This window comes from Stegostoma tigrinum, chromosome 1 (genome assembly GCF_030684315.1).
Source record: "Stegostoma tigrinum isolate sSteTig4 chromosome 1, sSteTig4.hap1, whole genome shotgun sequence".
Classification (NCBI taxonomy): domain Eukaryota; kingdom Metazoa; phylum Chordata; class Chondrichthyes; order Orectolobiformes; family Stegostomatidae; genus Stegostoma; species Stegostoma tigrinum.
Genome location: NC_081354.1, coordinates 58,476,321 through 58,494,798, shown reverse-complemented (window position 1 = coordinate 58,494,798; position 18,478 = coordinate 58,476,321). Strand labels below are relative to the sequence as shown.

The 18,478-nt window shown below is 41.0% G+C and overlaps 1 protein-coding gene across 2 annotated transcripts in view; it reads left to right on the top strand.

Annotated features, from left to right (window-relative positions):
* LOC125453033 (testican-3-like) overlaps positions 1 to 7,604 on the top strand; it is a 477,228-nt gene extending 469,624 nt beyond the window's left edge. For both annotated transcript variants that reach the window (XM_048532099.2, XM_048532093.2), the window contains exons 11-12: positions 772 to 909; positions 6,139 to 7,604. In XM_048532099.2, the coding sequence (XP_048388056.1) occupies positions 772 to 909; positions 6,139 to 6,308 (308 nt within the window). In that variant the 3' untranslated portion in view covers positions 6,309 to 7,604. The remainder of the gene's footprint in view (positions 1 to 771; positions 910 to 6,138) is intronic.
* Positions 7,605 to 18,478: the final 10,874 nt, after the last annotated feature.

The window sequence follows — 18,478 nt, the reverse complement described above, 5'->3', positions numbered from 1 at the left end:
GTTTTAATGGTATTAAATAGAAAAAAGTATTATTTCTTGAACTCTTTATGAAGAATTAACTTGTTTACTTCAAATAAGTTAACTCGTCTGTTAAAGCAGCAGAGAGAAATATTGGATATGTATGTGCTAATGTCACAACAATTCTGAGTTTTCTTCTCAGGTAATGATAATGGGTTATTGATGGGGATAAAAGTGCTCTAAAGCTACTTAAAGTGATGCATACAATGAGTGAAAAACCATTCAGCTACTCTGCTGACAGTTCATCTCAAAGCAAATGATCAGCTCAGACTGTGGGATCTAATAGATGTCAGTACAGATGATTTTAGACGATAGGACAATTTCTTTTGAGGGGGGGGGGAAGGTGGAGTTGGCGCCAGAAAAGCCTGTAGCTGTGAATTGAATTATCTCATTTCTTCCATGGCAAGATGACACTGCCGATACCAGAGCCCATGCCAACATTTTTGCATTGATTGTCTTTTATAGTAGTAAATAACACTTAAAAATTAATCTCTTAAGAAAAGTGCCTGCCGATTTTATTCATAAATTACAGTAGTAAATACTGAGGAAATGTTGGTAACACATTCTCATTGCATGTGTTCAGAATTCTTCTTGGTTAAAAATAGAACTTGTCATCACAGACCATCCAAGGCAATTCCAGGTTCATGAAGCAACAAGATTCTTCTGTTTCTGTGTGAGGAGCAGGCTTCCACATACTGTTGTTATTTCAGTTGTTCTTACGTGTACTTCATGGCATGCATTTGGTTTCCTCAGGAACTTTTATTCCAACTTGCGATGAAGATGGTTATTATAAAGCAATCCAGTGTCACGGCAGTGTAGGACAATGCTGGTGTGTCGACCGATATGGAAATGAAATGAGAGGATCTAGATCAAGTGGATCACCAGATTGTGGTATGCACTTAAACCAAAACAAAACCTTTAGTCTCATATGCTAATATTTGAAACACCTACAAGAATCTGCCTCAGCTTTGCTTAAGTTAAGGAAAAAAAAATTTGTGCTATTACTACATTTTGTTGGTGAAGAGGTTTGCAGTGTAGCAGTGCTGGTTTTTCAGAAATTGGTTTGAATACTGCTAATTGCTAATAATTTCTCGGCTGAATCATACTTTTCTTGGCTAAATCCAATTTGCATCAAGCTCGGCAGAGGAATTCTTGCCATCATGCCTTGGGCTTTCTTGCGCTGTCTTGCCAAACTTGCCTTATTAATTACCTACCACGCCCCAATGGTGTCTCTCACGTCTGATTCCAAACTATCTTACTATTTGATGTGCCTGTAACAGCTCGCCACTCAGTTAATATCCACCAAAAGTCCAGCAGCTCTTGGGCTCACATCTTTAAAAGAAGAAACTGGCATTATGAAGCTATATTACTCAATCAACGATGTATGCACAAGCTGTCAGCAAAGGAGAAAATGATATTGCAATTCTCTGATAGGGACCTGGAGGTCCTGACTAACAGGATGGTGCAATGAAGAGGTATCCTCTTCCCAGAGGACTGCCAGACGAGGTCAAAACACCAGATCCTATCAGCCTGGTTTGAGGTCGCTACCCAGGGTGTGATGAATGACCAACAATGCAGAAAGTCAGTGACTCTCAACACTCCACCAGGGTAAGTGCCACATTCTGCTGTAAGCCACCTCACAGTCATTCTATCAGTATCGCTGCACACAGCTCCCGTCAAGGCTCATGTCCTACCACTATCACTGTTGCCTGCAACTCCTTCCTTTACCTGCTCTTGCCCCTCAGCATATCATTTCACTAAATCTGTTTGCCCTCAGTGTTGCCTCCTCAGTCCTTTGATACAACTCACCATGTTTTCCCAAAAACGTCAACTCTAACAGCTGTGCCTCCCAACGTGATCTCATACATTTCCCTCTTCTCTCACCACAGGAAAAGTGAGCCCATTAAAGAGCAGTGTGAGCCCATATGAGAGGGAATGGGGAGTGTGGCCATCATCAATATCCTGAATGCCCTTATCCCATCAAGGAGAGAATCCTGGCCTTCACAGGAGAAGACCTGTGGGGAGCTGAAACTTCAATGTCCTGCCTAGCAAATAAGTATGTACTCTCCCAATTTGGCCGTGATGTCTTCTCTCTCTTACCTTCTCGGTTCTGTATGCCTACTCCTGATGTCTGCAGAAATAACCACCATCATGGACCCCTGAGGACAAGAGTACCAAGGCATAGGAGGAAGCATCAGCAAGGCTACCTTGTGCAACAACGTGCCCACCCCCCCATGCCCCCACCACTCCCCCAACTCCAATTCAGACACTGAAACTGTGGGGGCAGGGCGGGAAGCCATCTGCAGAGAAATGCAAGAGCACAATCTGGTGAGCAGCTCAAAGTGACAGTTTCACAGTTGATCGAGGGTAAAATGGACCAAGCTGTAGTACTCAACAGATTGTTAAACACCAGGCCACCTGCTCAACCCTAGTCGGGAACCTTTACCCCAGTCCAGGCACCCCTGTCCCTCAAGGAGCTTGAGCAGTGCCAGGAGGCAGCCAGCTGGAGGTACAGCCACACATAGACTCCTCAGCAGTTTCCATGCAGGACACCGCGGAGGTGCCCCAGCCATCCAACTGCATCTGACTTGCTTTCCTCAAATTCTTGGAAGCTGAAGATGAGGAGAGTCAACTTGCCTCTGGCTGCTCTGTCTGTAATGTAATTGTTGCAGAATTGTGCAGCATTGGCTGTGCCGGGCAGTGCAACGTTCTGAGGGGGTCAGTGCTGTCAGATGGCAAGGGAACAGGCAACCTGTTTTCTCTTGCTCTACCTTTCATAAGTAACCAATGTTGCGCGTTACAAAGTGACAGCCATTGTTGTTGCCCTTTAAAAGCCTTGTGAATGGTGTGTGTAGCAGCTTGCTGTTTCACAGGTCAAGTCACTTACTCTACCCACTACGAGGGGGCTCACACCCCTTTTCTTCCCACTGCACATTTTCAACTTCCAGCATCATGAAAGGCAATAGTGAGTGCTGCGGTCCCAGGGTCAGCTTGTCTGCATCAATGAGCCCCCACGTCTCCACATCTTCTTTCTATTGGCTCATCCCATCAACATCACAGGATTCATACTTCACAAAGTCCCCAGTCAAGCAATCTAAATTCACCCACGTCTGCTTACCCTTCCCACCTAGACCCTGGCAAGTGAAGGGTCTGTGCATGGTCCTGTCACACATTGCAGCCCCTCTGCCATCCTGAAGCCAGTCTACTCCTGACCATGCATTACTTCTCCTTCTCACTCCCCCATTACATACCATACCCAGCAATGCTTCACATTATCCTCCACCCTTTGCAAATGCTGCTGCTCCCCACTACAGTTGGAAGGTGTCCTTGGCCGCAACTTGCAGACCCCAACCCCTCACTAAACTATTAAGGCTCAATACCACTTTTCCTCCCCTCAGCCCCTGTTACTTTCTGTGGCCAGACCGAATAATCTGACTATGGCCAGACCCAATAATCTGACTATGGCCCGCCACACTCTACCGACCTGCCTAGACTGCCCTGAACAAAATGTATCCTGACCCCTGACTGGTACCTATAAATCTCCCCAACCCCATCAGCCCGTGACCCTGCCCCCACGATTTTTCACTTCAGAGCCAGTGGACTAATGATGGGCTGTTCCCTGGAATGTGGAAGCATGGTTCCCTAGACCGTTAACCCCTTCCACCCTGCTGACCAGCTGCCAGACCACGCACAGTATATACACACTGCCATTGGCTTACTGTGCCAGGACCCCCAACTGATTGGTACCAATCGAACACTGCTCCCATAAGATTTGGATACATTGCTGCCTTTTTGCTGGCCATGTGTTTGTTGTGTGTAAGCTGCTGGCACATGGTGCAGGTGTGAGATGGATTTAGCACCCTGCCGTTCTACATGATGTGCACTCTCTAGACTGAGCGCTACATAGCAGCAAGGCAAGTTGCCTGTTTGTGTGACAATACTCATTCGCACAGCAAGGCAAAGCAGGAATGCTGTGAGCATGCAAAGCGGTCCTAATTGAGCATGCACTGAGAACAAGTGAGCGTCCCTGAGATGGGCGTCTGTCCCTGTGCGCAATACTCTTGCTGCAGCTTTTCAGAGCTAGTTGCTGGTCTGCACTTCAGTGCAACCCTATATTTCTGGAGCACATTGACATTGCACAATAAAAGTATGAGGATTGGCGTAATGGATTGGTTGATTCCAAATGCAAATGTCCAAGGAGCAGGAGTGAATTCATTTGGTTCCTTTTGATCATATCTTGATATGTTGTTGTCCACTGTGTAACATGTAGATCACTTGGGGAAGTAGCAAACTGAATCCGCCAAGAATATGCTGTGGTCCCCTGTCAAGTTTTCCACATATCTAGGTGAGTGTGGTAAGGTGGGAGTCTGACTATTAAGGATACAAATTATGGTATTTACAAAACTTTTAACAAGCCAATAATGGCCATCAATTAGCAAATCACTGCTTTCTAATGAGAATCTCTCCACACCACTTGTGAAAAGTATAAAGATGGAGTGAAATAACCTCGATGTTGAAATGATCGTCACCAAACTTGTCACCTGATTCTGCAATACATTTCACTATAGCTGACATCACAGGACTCCTATGAGAGTCAACCCTCTATTTTTATTCACTAATAGATGTTTTCAGAATTCTTTTTATGTCATATCTTAGTTCCACAGTTTACTTTAAAGAATGTTAAACAGATGTGAATCTTCTTAGCTAACAAGTACAACAAAATCCAAAATCTAAATTAATGTGATATACATTGCATTTGGTCGAATTATACTAGATCTTAAAGCATGTAAAAAGATTGATTGACTGTTTCCAGAGAGTTAACCATGCACAGTTCCAGGGGCAATTGACACTTTAAAGGCCTTTAGGTTGGTATGAAAAGGCAGATCCATCAAGTACACCAGAGAGCCTGCAGCTAAAATCATATGCACTAGTGACAACTTGAGTTTATATTCCAGATGAATGAAACACATTATTGTGAAACAGGTAACCAGTGACTTTAATTAAAATATTCTCATACTATAGAGTGTAAGTGATAAATTATTATGTGCGCCTTAGCTTCTTGCTCATTATCTTCAGCATGAATCTACTTATTGTATCCTACTAATAGTGATCTATGGAAGTACTTCCTCAGTTTCAGGCCATTAATGTTCACCAGTGCTTACTCCGTGTTGCATTTTTCCTTCCACTAATTGCCTCTGTCCACCAACTGCTGTAATAATATAGCCATGTCTTTTGTATTTTTTTCACTTTGATGTTATACACTAGGCCCCACTTTTATCTGGACAGTTCTAGCACTTATATCTGATACAGACAGAAAGGCTAAGGAATACGGAACATCGTCCTGTAAGTCCACATCTGCAATGCATTCAACTCATCAATAGTCTAATTGTTTTAAGCCCATGTCTCTAAGACATAGTGTATAACATAGATGACAAAATGCAGCATGTAAGTATCCTTTTCCTAAGATTCAGATTCAGTTTCTTTGATGATGACACATCATTCCTTTAACAAAGTTGGCCTTGGTTATTTGAATTCTCTGTGGGTCTCAGTCACACATTTCCCTTCACCTATAGCCATCTGGCCAAGTTTTGTGATTTACCTCAATTTTTGCTTCCAAGTTAGGGCTGTACTCATCACCTTTGTCTTGGTCTTCCTCAGATTGCTTCTTAATCTATGTTTCACCCTCCTTGCTTTCACTTTGCTTGCCATTTCCTGCAATGCTGTAGATATACAGAAATAGTGAATTAAATGGTATTTCTGGCATTTTTGATTTTCTCTCCAATGCCTGGGTTATGGACGCATGGTAGCACACATTATTACCAAAAGCTGATTTACCATAAACCTGAAATAAAATGATATTCAAAGCTGACTACAGGTACAAGTGGTACATTTCTTTACTGACCAACATAGAGAAATCGACTCCCTCATTTCTCTTTAAGATTTGTGGAATAGATTATTACATTTGAACAACAGTTGCATTTGTGATGAACATTTAAAGTGATTAGAATTCCATATCATGTAATTTATTATGTGCGTTATCAGCACAATTAAGCAAATAATTGTTGCCTGACTTAGAACAAATGTTCTTACAAGTAAATGTGTTGGTCGTCTATTTTCTAGTTGGTGATCTAGAGATTTCAGGTGACTTTGGCAGTGGTGACTTCCATGAATGGTCAGATGATGAGGATGATGTGGAAGTAATCAACGATGAGGAAGAGGATGCAGAAGTTGACAATGAAGATGATGAAGATGACGATGATGAATATGATGTAGGGGGCTACATATGGTAGTCTGGAAATGTCATGAACTTTAATATTTTGCACGTTTCTATAGTGAAATCTCATCCATTATTAGACACATTAAAGTGAACAAAAGATATTTCAGTCAACATGTATATTTTGTACAATTATACCTTCAAATATGGATCCTCCAGAAATAGGTCTGTACCCTTTAAAAATTATTGCAGTACTTGTTAACTCTGTAATTTTTGAAAGCATAAATTAATAATTATAATCCAAGCCAGTTAAATGAAATACAATGCTAAAACACATGTAAAAACCTCATCAATGATTTTGAAAATTAGCTTCCTTTGAATTGTGTTCTGTCATTGTACGTGGCCACATTGTGATGCAGTAAGCCTAGTCTGCTCCTCCACAAATGACCTGTGTACACAGCTCCTGGCATTGATCCTGAAAACATGAGTCATGGCATTGATTTCCTTTGTTTTCAGAGTCTGTTGGTTATTCACATGGCACAGCATTTAGTTAACTTTTGCATATGCACATTATTATGGTGAAATTTGCAGCAGTTGGAATTTTTAGCCAGCGGTGGTTATGGCAACAAGCTGTTCTTGCCATACATTGACTGAAGCATTAGTAAAGAACGTGGATGCCTTGACTACCTGAGTGATTTTTTTTGTCTTCAAATAAAATTTAATCATCTTTTTAAAAGTATGCATACTTTTAATCAGTAGTTTGAAGTAAATAGAAGTCACATTACGATGTGCCTTTCAATTTAAAAATAGACATCTTGTTTGTGTATGAAAAATAGGGGTTCAGGAAATATTTAATCATGCCCGTTCACAGCTAAGTACTGCAGCTGCAAATGTGGGATAAGAGAAAAGTAATTTTAAGTAATTAATTTTTCAATAGTTATAACAGTCAACTATGGACTATAAATATATGCCAGAAATGTGTAGCAGTAGCACTTAACAACTTTGCTATAGATTAAATTGCCCTGTATTTATGTTAGCATGTTAATTGATTGTATAGACATGTTGGAATCCCATCGCCTTGATACATATTAAAGTTGAGTCTTTTAAGTCCTCTTTCAACAAAAATCAAAAGTTGTTTGTAGTTACTAACATAACATTGCATTGTGTGCTGTTTATTTAGAACATATGATTGTCAGCTCTTAAATGTTTCTTCTGAAATCTGGACTATCAAAAAAACCACAAATAATATAACACATTTCCATTCTTTTTTCCTTATATACTGAATTTGCATTTCAAAATGGAAAGGCTATGCTGCATTTTTTTTACTGTATGTATAGTTTGCAATAATAAAGGACTCCTGTAACCAGTTAAACTGCTGAGTATTATTACTGTTTCATAGTAAATGCATTTTCTAGTAATCTGCTAAAAAAAAACACGTTACTTTCTTAAAAAAAAATAGAGCTTTGGTTGCTGTAAATCGGAAACAAAAACAGGAATTGCTGGAAAAGCTCAGGAGGTCTGGCAGCTTCTGTGGAGAGAAATCAGAGTTAATGTTTTAGGTCAAGTGACCCTTCCTCAGAACTGAAGAACAGGCCGAGCCAACTGCTCCACCCTTCTTACAGACCAACTATAACCTCCTACCAGCACTACCAGGTTCAAAATCTCTCCACCCCTACCTGCCACTCTTCCTACTCACCTGTTTGTCCCACCCTTCCCGCTGACCAATGACATTTACCCGCTACCTGCATCCAACTGTTTCCATCTCACCTACTCTCCCCCAGAGCAACACCCCTCCCACCATTTATTTCTGGGATTCCATTCACAGCCCTGAAGAAGGGTTGCACCCTGAAACATTGACTTTCCTGCTCCTTGGACGCTGTTTGACCTTCTTCCGGCATTTACAGTCCTTTCTGTCTCCAAGACCTGAATTATATTGTCAGTTCCTATTTTGCAGACATCTGACTGGCCCCTTATCTCAGTGACCTGAGAAGCGCGAAACTCTTGACCCAGATGTAGCCTGCCATCTCCCTTTAATTGTAAAACCATTCAGCATAGAATGATATTGATAACTTTACTGATAATCAATTTTACATAATCAGCCAAGCTCCTAAAGTTAGAAGCAGCATGCATTCATAAGCAGGCATCTATTCTCAGCAAACAAAGGAATATGTCTGAGGCTTGATTTGACAATTATTCAATAACCAGTATTGGAAAGAACAACTTTTCTTTGTTTTAAGATCTTTCATAGGTTGTCGATGTCGCTGTTGCCCAACCCCAGATGTCCTTGAAAAGGTGAGCTATCATCCTCTGCTGCTGCAGTATCTCTTGATATTTTTAAATACTTACTACTTCACAAGTGAAATTGTATGTCTGGATAAAAGTCTGGAATGTTCACAAGGAATTTCTTGAGCTCTCATCATGACTTCAGTAGAAGATCAGAGAAACATGATAAATAACTGTTAATGGCCACTTGCACCTCTTCCCTCGCATTCTACTCATCACTGAAGCCATACAAGGAGGTGGGGTAACAAACTGAAATTAATCCCAAGAACGTATGTTCTATGTTCTAATACCAAGGTCATTTAATAAACAGCTGAGTGTGACACTTGGAGATGTATAGATGAGACACAAATGTCCTACTCATGAACTTGACCTTTGTTCAGAGCACATTAAAATGCTGAAGATGATTGAGGGTTTTGATGACATTGGTAATATGCAGTTCAGAACAGACTGCAGTTAGAATGAAGATTATAAAGCTACAAGGACAATAATAAACTGAAAATCAAGTTTCTAATACTGTTAAAAAGATATTCAGGGTGAAATGGATTTAATTCAATTCTATCATTCCAAAAACAACAACTTTTCACTGTTCAGTACATTTTTCATAGTGAGTCAAACAGAAAGATACAGAATTCGACAAGAATAGTAGCTTGTGACCACAGTTTCTCTAAAAAGCTGCAAGATGATTAACAGGAACATTATCAAACGAAGTATGATGTGCAGTTACCTTTTTTTTCCTTTATTCATACCTAGGGCAATATTAGGGCAGATGCCTAAAAGCCCAGTAGTCAAAATGGTAGATCTTAAGGTTGGTTTTAAGAGAGGAAAGCAAGATAGAAATACAGAGAGCTTTCGGGAGGTAATTCGAACTTAAAGCCCAAGTAGCTGAAGCCAAGACCATTAATAGTTGAGTTGCTAAAATCAGCAATTCTTGAGCCCAGATTTAAAAGAGCAGATATATCAGGAAGGATTATAGAATTTCAGGAGATAACAATGAAAATAGTACAACTTGATAACTATCTTTGCTGGTGGCATTTAATTGCACATTTATCCTTGCCTGAAATTATTCAATTCATGGTTAATTGACTTTGAGCTCATATTATTTTTGACAGATTTTTAGTCAGTGTAAACATAAGTAAAACAAAAAATTCAAATTTTGATAGAGTAAATTCATGTCTTATCAATCAGCTTTAAAGTCCGTCTCTATTGAGAAACAACCTTTGTTCCAACAACCAAGCGAAATGTTGTAAGGTCCAACTATACATGTTGAAATGTTTTGCTGCTGCCAGCATAGTGGAGGATGAACAGAATGAACTTGCAATCCTTTAATTTCAAAAGAAGATAATTATTTTGCATTTCTGTAACAAGAAGGGTAGTTTGACCTTGTATTACATATATGTTAATAATAATAGAACATTAACTGATTTTAGGAAGGATAAGAGCAGTGAAAGGCTGGAGGAGGCCCTGAGGATGGTACATATAGCAGCAGTGATAGCAGGATGGTGGAAAGCTTGCTGTTGATGTTGGATAACAGTTGGCAGGTAGAATCAATTTTGGGAGGGCAGACAGCAGCAGTGGAACTGAATCATGAAGCAAAAGTAGAGTTAACTGTGTTTTACTGGCAAACTTTTGTCAGACTGTACCTGTAGCAGTGCCTTTCTGATACTTCCTGCTACAGATATAACCTGACACAATGTCCTACACTCCTGTTTTTGATCATATCAGTATCCATGCATTTTGAATGGTGTCAGATCACATCTATATGAGTGAGTGTCCGTCCCAGGCTTGAGGCCATATCCGTATCACTGTGTGTTTGATAATGTCTGTTGCAGAAAGGTGCATAGATCAACAGAAAGGAATGGGTTGTTAATAAATTTTGATTGGAATTTTCAGTACTACCTTACCTATGTCGAGTTCTTATCTTAGAGCATCTAATCTAAGTATTACATTACCAGATACAAGCACTCTGCAGAAGAGAAGAAAATCGAACACAGCATCTGTGGTAGATCATGAGTCAGATCAGAATGTATTAGGATTAATAATTTAAAGAAATGACTGTCAAATCCCAGATTCACATCACCCACCTGAGGGGGGAAAGGTCTCCGATTCCATTTTGACTCAAACCACTCGAAGCTGTGGAAGCATGGTGTTAGTGCAGACAATGAAGTGAATAGAATTATTTTTATCAATCACCTGTAACGTGTATTTGTGGGAGCTTTCAATACCACACAACCCATATCTAAATTCTTGCCTTCCAGGAGATAAAAATAGACCAATTTCACATCAGATTATGATATCCTGCTGGAGACAAAACACATATCAATTTCTGTTTGATCTTTGGAGAAAACCTGTGAAAGTCAATGGGAAACTTTCTGAGACATTTTGCCAAGACTTAACCCACGCTAATATAACATTAAATCCAAAAATTCTCTGAGACATCATCTAAAAGCAGTAAACACTGTACAATTTTACTTTCTAGAAGTTACTAGGAGAAAGGAACTACTTGTTACTGGGCATCTTGCTAAGAATTTCCCTTGGCCTAGCCAAAAAAAAAATCAAGAGCCTGAGAGGTCAGCCATATAAGATGTTGTTATTGCTATTTGTAGACTTGAAGCATTATTTTTGCCTAAGCTACATTTTTAAACAATAAGCTTAAATTTTTAGTATCAAAGCAATTATAGTCAATGTAGTTGCTTATGAATAACTAGCCTTGATGACCTAAAGGTGCAAAAATAATTGCATTTACGCAATTGTGTCTGTTTTACTTACATTAGGTACAACTTAAGGCTTGTTTCTCAGCTTCAAGATAATAACCAGGATTTTGTATACTGTAAAATTTAGAACGTAATCTTGGGCTGAATTTTATGTATTTTTTTGATTAAGTGCCAGTTGTGTTGCGTTATTTAGGGGGATTTTCTTCACGAGACCTAGCAAGATTTCTCACTATGTCTTATTGAACTCAACTCATTATATACTTACTCAGTGCTTATAGGGTTCTTCTCACACATTTCTATCTCCATCTTACCACACAACATTCCCAGAACAACTCACCACTCAGCAGGTATCTGTTGGAAAAACCGGTATCCCTAGCACCCAAACCACCTTTAAAAAGACACTGTGCATCCGGACAAGAGTTAGCAATTCAGCATAACATCTCACATAATGAAACCAGAGTTACAAAGCCATGCTGCTCGAAGTACGCAACTTGCACAGCTGGCAATCCCTCACACATCTAACCCATTCTCTCGCTCTAGTTACCGTTTAACTACCAACCCATATAGTTTAGCCATCCTTAGCTATATCCTTTCTAATCAGCCTCTGGAGTTCACCATTATTCTGCCCCTATTGTCCACACGAGACCCACAGCTTGTCATTAACCAGGACAGAAATATCACATACAGTCAAGCAACTGGGCAGTTCAAAAATGAGCTTTTATTTACATCCAACAAAAGTGAATATAAACAATGAATAGAGGCTGCAGTTTTCTTCCACAATGCAAATCAAATACCAGCAACTTGATCAACAACTATTCTACAGTCCATGATGGTCTGCTAAACCCAGCTCCCATCAACTGGAACTGCAGGTCAGTCAGGTCCTGCACAGCTGAGCTCTGTCCGCACAAGGAGATGTTCCTCCTCCCCAGTCTCCGTACCCTTCTCCTTGGAATATAGGTTCCATCTCCCAATTCTTCATTGCCAGCTCCAAGTGTGCAGAGTACGGGATAGCTCAATGTTGCAGCACACTCTCTCTAAACTACGATGAACCAAACCCACCCCCTCCCAGACCAGTCCAAGCAACAGAACTGCATCTTCAACAGCCACATCAACTGCTGCATCATGGCACAATTCGAAGCATAGGCACCAACATGACAGCTAACTAACACATTACTTCAAAAAGGGAGTCTCTGCTGCACTCTGACCCCTTTCTCATCATGGATTCACATCAACCATTCCACTTTTCATTGAACTTATTAGATTCCATTATCACCCTTACAATGCAGCGATGACCCCCTCCCACTGTTCAACAAGTGACTTCTTAAATCATTGCCACAAAAGTCTGCATCGCTGAAGTGCCAGTGACATGGAGCAAATCACGTTTGACCACCATTTGAACCCTAAGCACGTTTGCTTTGCATGCATTGCAACTGGGTGAAAAAATGTTTGGAAATTTAATGTAACTTGAGGTTATATTTACATGCATCATTTATTTGCTCCTTCAATATCCTAATGTCCAACAGTCATGTATGCCATGCTTCAACCCACCAAACTGGCACTGAACCCAGGTGCTGACCCAACAATTTTCCAGTTGTATTTGGCATCCCTAGAATAGCAAGTGATTGCATTGTCAACAATGGGCCCTGCCTGGTCACCAGATACGGTCCCCTCCTTAGAGCTACCATGTCCCTTTCATCTCACACTACCCCAACAGCCCATTTTCACCCATGTCTGCATGTGGTGGCCTATAAGGCTCAACTTTGCATCCAAGTGTGCTTTCTGCCGCCAAACCCCAGCCTTTCACCTTAACAATGCCCACGCCTAGTCCTTTACTCTCCCCCTGTGGAGACCACAGTGGTAGTCACTGTCAATAACCTTCCCTCCCTTAGCCTACCACACCCTTCAATGCAGTTACACTCCCCCCATTTACCTGGATTATTCCCTCCATCCTGTTACCATCTTTGCCCCCACCTCTACCCATGCCACTGCTTTTCTCTGCTCTGCTTTAAGTCCCTCCCCCACTGCTTTGATCTACTTAGGGCCTCTATAGCCACAGCTCTGCCCCCCCGCCACGTTGCAGACCCTCGATGAACAATGGACAGACCCTCAGAACAATATCACTCAGGCCCCTGAACAGCATCAACAAACGACACCTAGACGTCACTGACCAGACCCCTGACCACTGTGTTTGTAGATTTCTGGCTGATAATACACGATTGCCCCAACTGCTGGTGCTGGCACTACAGGACAGACTGTTACCCAGCCCCCAGGCTGTAGTCAGACATACCCCTGGCCATTTCCAGTGTCAGTGCAAGATTGATGTCTCAGAGTATTGTGCTGAAAAAAATCATCTCTACCCCCCAGAGGATTCCCCATTGATAGTAGAGTGTCTGTGTGTCTTTCATACACAGTAGTGATAACCATGGGCTCTGGCTGAAGTGAACAGGGAAAGCATGGCAAGGATGCTGGGACCATGCAAGCAGGCTCTAAAAGCAAATACCAAGAGAGTCATCAATTAGCCTGAGATGCAGCCTCTGTGTGCAAAGTGTCCTTGCAACAACCTTTCAATACAACTGCCTGTACTCCCTGTGATGTAGGTCAATGCTTGCTAAACATCCTGCAAGTGGGTTGCAGAAATGCTGGGAGAATCATGAGGGGTTGATAACTGTTAGATACCAATGTCCGTGGGTGAAGGATGCATACTCATGGATCACGCCCTGAGATGCTGTTTGGTGCTGAGCAACAATGGAGGCTGTTTGCAATCAGCAGTGAGCTAAAGTTTTCAGGCCCACACGTTGATTTCCATGTCGAGAATTTTCCACATCTAGCTTTTCCAGTGTATTTGGTAAAATAGAGAGCTGAATATTAAAGATGTGAGTTGTGTCATTAACAATCCATTTAACAAGCTATAATCACCTTTCTTTGGCAACTGCCTGCTGCCTAGTGAGAAATGTAGCAGAGATGTAAAAGATGCAGAGATCTTCTGAACATTACGATGTGCCTCACCAGAATCTTGCCTGATTCTGCCACAAATCTCACCATTGTCCGCATTGGTCATCCTCCTAAAAGTTCTCAAACACTATCTATAAACAAGAACCAGGTGATTTTATTAGATTTTAGTTTATTAATTGCTATAATTGCAACTATATTGAAAGATCAAAACAGCTGATATCCTGCTAGACATATTTATTCTTAATTGCTTTAGTATCCTGGAATATTTAGGTGAATATCCTGGAATAATTAGGATTTGCAGTAGTACAATGATAAGAGGATGTAACATTGATTGCCTACTGCTTTGCACAAAAAATAAATTGTAATTTGTTCACATAATGAATCATTAGGCCCTGGGGTCAGGGATATCGAAGTATACATTCCCTTCAGTCTCAACAATCATAGAGGTGGGATGAAAACAGTTCACCTAAGCCAATGAAAATGGTTAGGTCAAACTGTTCTTTATAGACGATAAGACATTGTCAGAATTTGAAATGAAAGACAGAAACTCAGAGGACAGAAACTTGTAGGGGGCTGAGCATCATCGGCTATGGCAGGATGTATGCCTGAATTGGACAGGAAGTCTCAATATTGAGATCATTGTATTCTATCTTTTTTGCTTTTCTCAAGCAGTGTGGCATGGCCCAATTAACACTCATTATAGCTTATAAAACACATTTTCAATTCCACAATTTGTCTCATTGATCTTCGCATTCCCATCTTAACAAGGTCACCAAATGACCTTGACATCATGAAGACTCAACAAGGAAACCCCAGGAAGTACCTACCTGGCAGACTCAACTCACTGCTTGCTCCAAACCACTTCCATGTTGCCTGGGACCGACCTTCAGCCCAGAGCAAGAATTTCAGCATCTGACATATGTGAAAGGCTGTGGCTTTAGCCTTGGTGATAGGGAGCTGCAAGCATTGAAGAGAATGAAGAAACCATTTACAAGACATTTAGGGATATTTAAGAAACTCTTGGATAGGCACATGGATGATAGTAAAATGTAGGGTGTGCAGGGTAGTTTGATCTTAGAGTAGGATAATAGGCTGGAACAACATCTTGGGCTGAAGGGCCTGTACTGTGTTGTACTGTTCCATGTTCTATGTTCCAGGGATGAAGATCTTCAGTTATGAGGACTGATTGTTTGGTCAATTGAAGAAGTTCAAACTGTTCTCCTTGGAGAGAAAAAGGCTGATATGAGATCTGATAGATATTTTCACAATTATGAGCAGGCTGGATAGAGTAGATAGGAAGAATCTGATCCTACTTGTAAAATGAACAAGAACAAGAGAACATAGATACAAAGTTATCTGTAAAAGAAGCAAGGGTGATTTGAGGGAAAACATCTTCGGTTCGTGAGTAGTTTGGGTATTGAGTTCACCTTCTGGAAATGTGGTGGCAGCGCGTTCAGTTGAGGTATTCAAAAGGGTGGATGGTTATTTGAACAAAAATAATGTGTAAGTTTATGGGGAGAAATTAGAAGATTGGCACTAGGTAATGATCCTCGGGTATAGGCATGACACGCCAAATGCCTTTCTTCTGCTGTAATAAAAATCAGATCAGATTAGATTCCCTACAGTTCAACCCAACAAGTCCACACCGCCCCATGCAGCATCCCACCCAGATCCATCCCCCTATAACCCACACACAGCCCTGAACACTATGGGCAATTTAGCATGGCCAATCCACCTAACGTGCACATCTTTGGACTGTGGGAGGAAACCGGAGCACCCGAAGGAAACCCACACAGACACGGGGAGAATGTGCAAACTCCACACAGACAGTTGCCTGAGGCTGGAATCGAAACCGAGGGCTATGAAGAAAGAGCTGGAGAGGGGGACCAGCTGGGTAACTCTTCTGAGAACCAGTACAGGCACGATGGGTTGAATGGCCTCCAGTATTGCAAAATTTTGATTCTATACGTGTACACTAGCTCTCTACAACTTGTGTACAGTTATGCCAAAGTCCCTCCAAATGTCAACATTTCCCAGTCTTGCAACATTTGAAAGCTATTTCACTTTTCCATTTTTCCAACTGAATAACTTCGCTTTTCTCCATGTTATAGTCATTTAACCTATGTTCCATTGTAGTCATTGTTGTATTCTCCACAGTTTACCTTTCAGTGTAACTTTGTATCATCAAGAAAGTTGGATACAGGAAAGTCCTGCTATTTGTGAAAGATGCATTTTCAAAAAACATTGCAAACGGCGAATATGAGAGACAAACCTGGTGGACTGGACCAGGAAGAAAGGCTTTCCTGACTTTATTTTCTTTAAAACTATAGATAAGCAAATATTAAGTTCACAGTTGGTGAAATGATGTGCGATATGCACAGGCAGATAGATGGAGGGCAGCTGTGTAAATAGTGGGACATTATGGTGTTACATTTCTTTTTCATGCATTTGAAACTCACTTTTAAACTATTATTACTAAATTACTAAATGATATCAATACTAAATATTACCACTTTGAAAATCAGTACTGCCAAAACCATTTCATTAAAAGATATTTTTATTCCAACAGAATCATCAACTCTATGCCACTGTGTGGGTAATACATGTACTAAAACAAAATATTGCAGATAATAGAGATCTGAACTAAGAAAAGAAAGTGTTGGAGGAAGTCAGGAGATCTGGCAGCATTTGTGGAGAGACAGAACTGGCTTCTGTGTTAACGATTCCAGCCTAGGTCTGCCGCAGAATTCTAAGAATCTGGAAGAATAGCACTTCACTGCTGAGGCACTTTACAGCATTCAGGACTCAACGTTGAATTCAAGAACATGACAACATGAACACTACTAAATTTTGAATAGACACACGTCAAAGACCATCATCCCTCATACAGCGCACCCCACTGTGTCTTGCTTGAATGGGTTTGGTCTCTGCAAAGCAATATATAAATGATCTGCAAGCATGGGCAGGGTTTAACATAGCAAAATTCACAGACGATACTGAAATTGGTGGGAAAGAAGGATGTGATGAGGAGACAGTTCACAGACAGATATTGATAGGCTAAGAGAATGGGCCAGAATCTGTCAGATGGAATTTAATGTGGATAAATGCAAGGTTGTCCATTTTAGCTGGAAAAATAAAAGGGTAAATTTTTATTTAAACAGGAAGCAGATTCAAAGCATAGCAGTGCAGAGGAATCTGGAAACTTTTTTTTCCTTTATTCATTCATGGGATAAGGTTGTCACTGGTCAGGCACTATTTATTGCCCATCCCTAATAGCCCACAGGTCAGTTAAGAGTCAACCACATTGCTGTGGGTCTGGAATCATGTGTAGGCCAGACCAGGTAAGGGTGGCAGTTTCCTTTCCTAAAGGATATTAGTGAACCGGATGGGTTTTTCTTGACAATTGATACTGGATTCATGGTCATTATTCGTCTCTTAATTCCAGACATTTATTGAATTCAAATTTCTCCATCTACGATGGTGGGATTCGAACCTGGATCCCCAGAATGTTACTGGATCTCTGGGTTAACAGTCCAGTGATAATACCACTAGGCCATTGTCCCCCCAGTAAGTGAATGAATTGCAGAAAGTGGGATGCAGGTGCAGGGTATAATAAAGAAGGCAAATAGAATCCTGGCATTTATTGCAAAAGGACTGGATTACAGAAGTAAAGCAGTGTTGTTGCACTTGTATAAGGCATTGGTGAGTCTACACCTGAACTATTCGTCTAGTTTTGGTCTCCTGTCTTGAGGAAGGATGTGGTGGCACTGGAGGCAGTTCAGAGGAGGCTCACTAGGGTGATTCCAGGGATGAAAGGGCTGTTGCACGAGGTGCAGTTAAATAGCTTGAGCTTGTACTCACTGGAGTACAGAAGGATAAGAGGGAATCTGACTGAGGTATATAAAATGGTAAAGGGGATTGTCAAGGTGGATGCTGAACTGGTGTTGCCCTTGTGGGACAGTCTCAAACAAAAGGGCACAGATATAGAATGAGAGGAGGTAGATTCAAAACTGAGATAAGGAGAAACTGCTTCTCTCAGAGATTGTGAATCTGTGGAACTCACTGCAGCACAGTGCAGTGGAGGCAGAATCAATCAGCAGATTCAAGAAAAAATAGATAGGTTTCTGATGAAAAGTTGCATAAAGGCTATGGGAAGCAGACAGCAGAGTGAAGTTGAGACCAAGATAAGATCAGCTGTGATCATATTAAATGGCAGACCGGCTGAATTGTCGAATGGCTGAATTGCCTGCTCCCGCTCCTAATTCCTATGTTCCTCAAGCCAACACATTTTTGATTATTT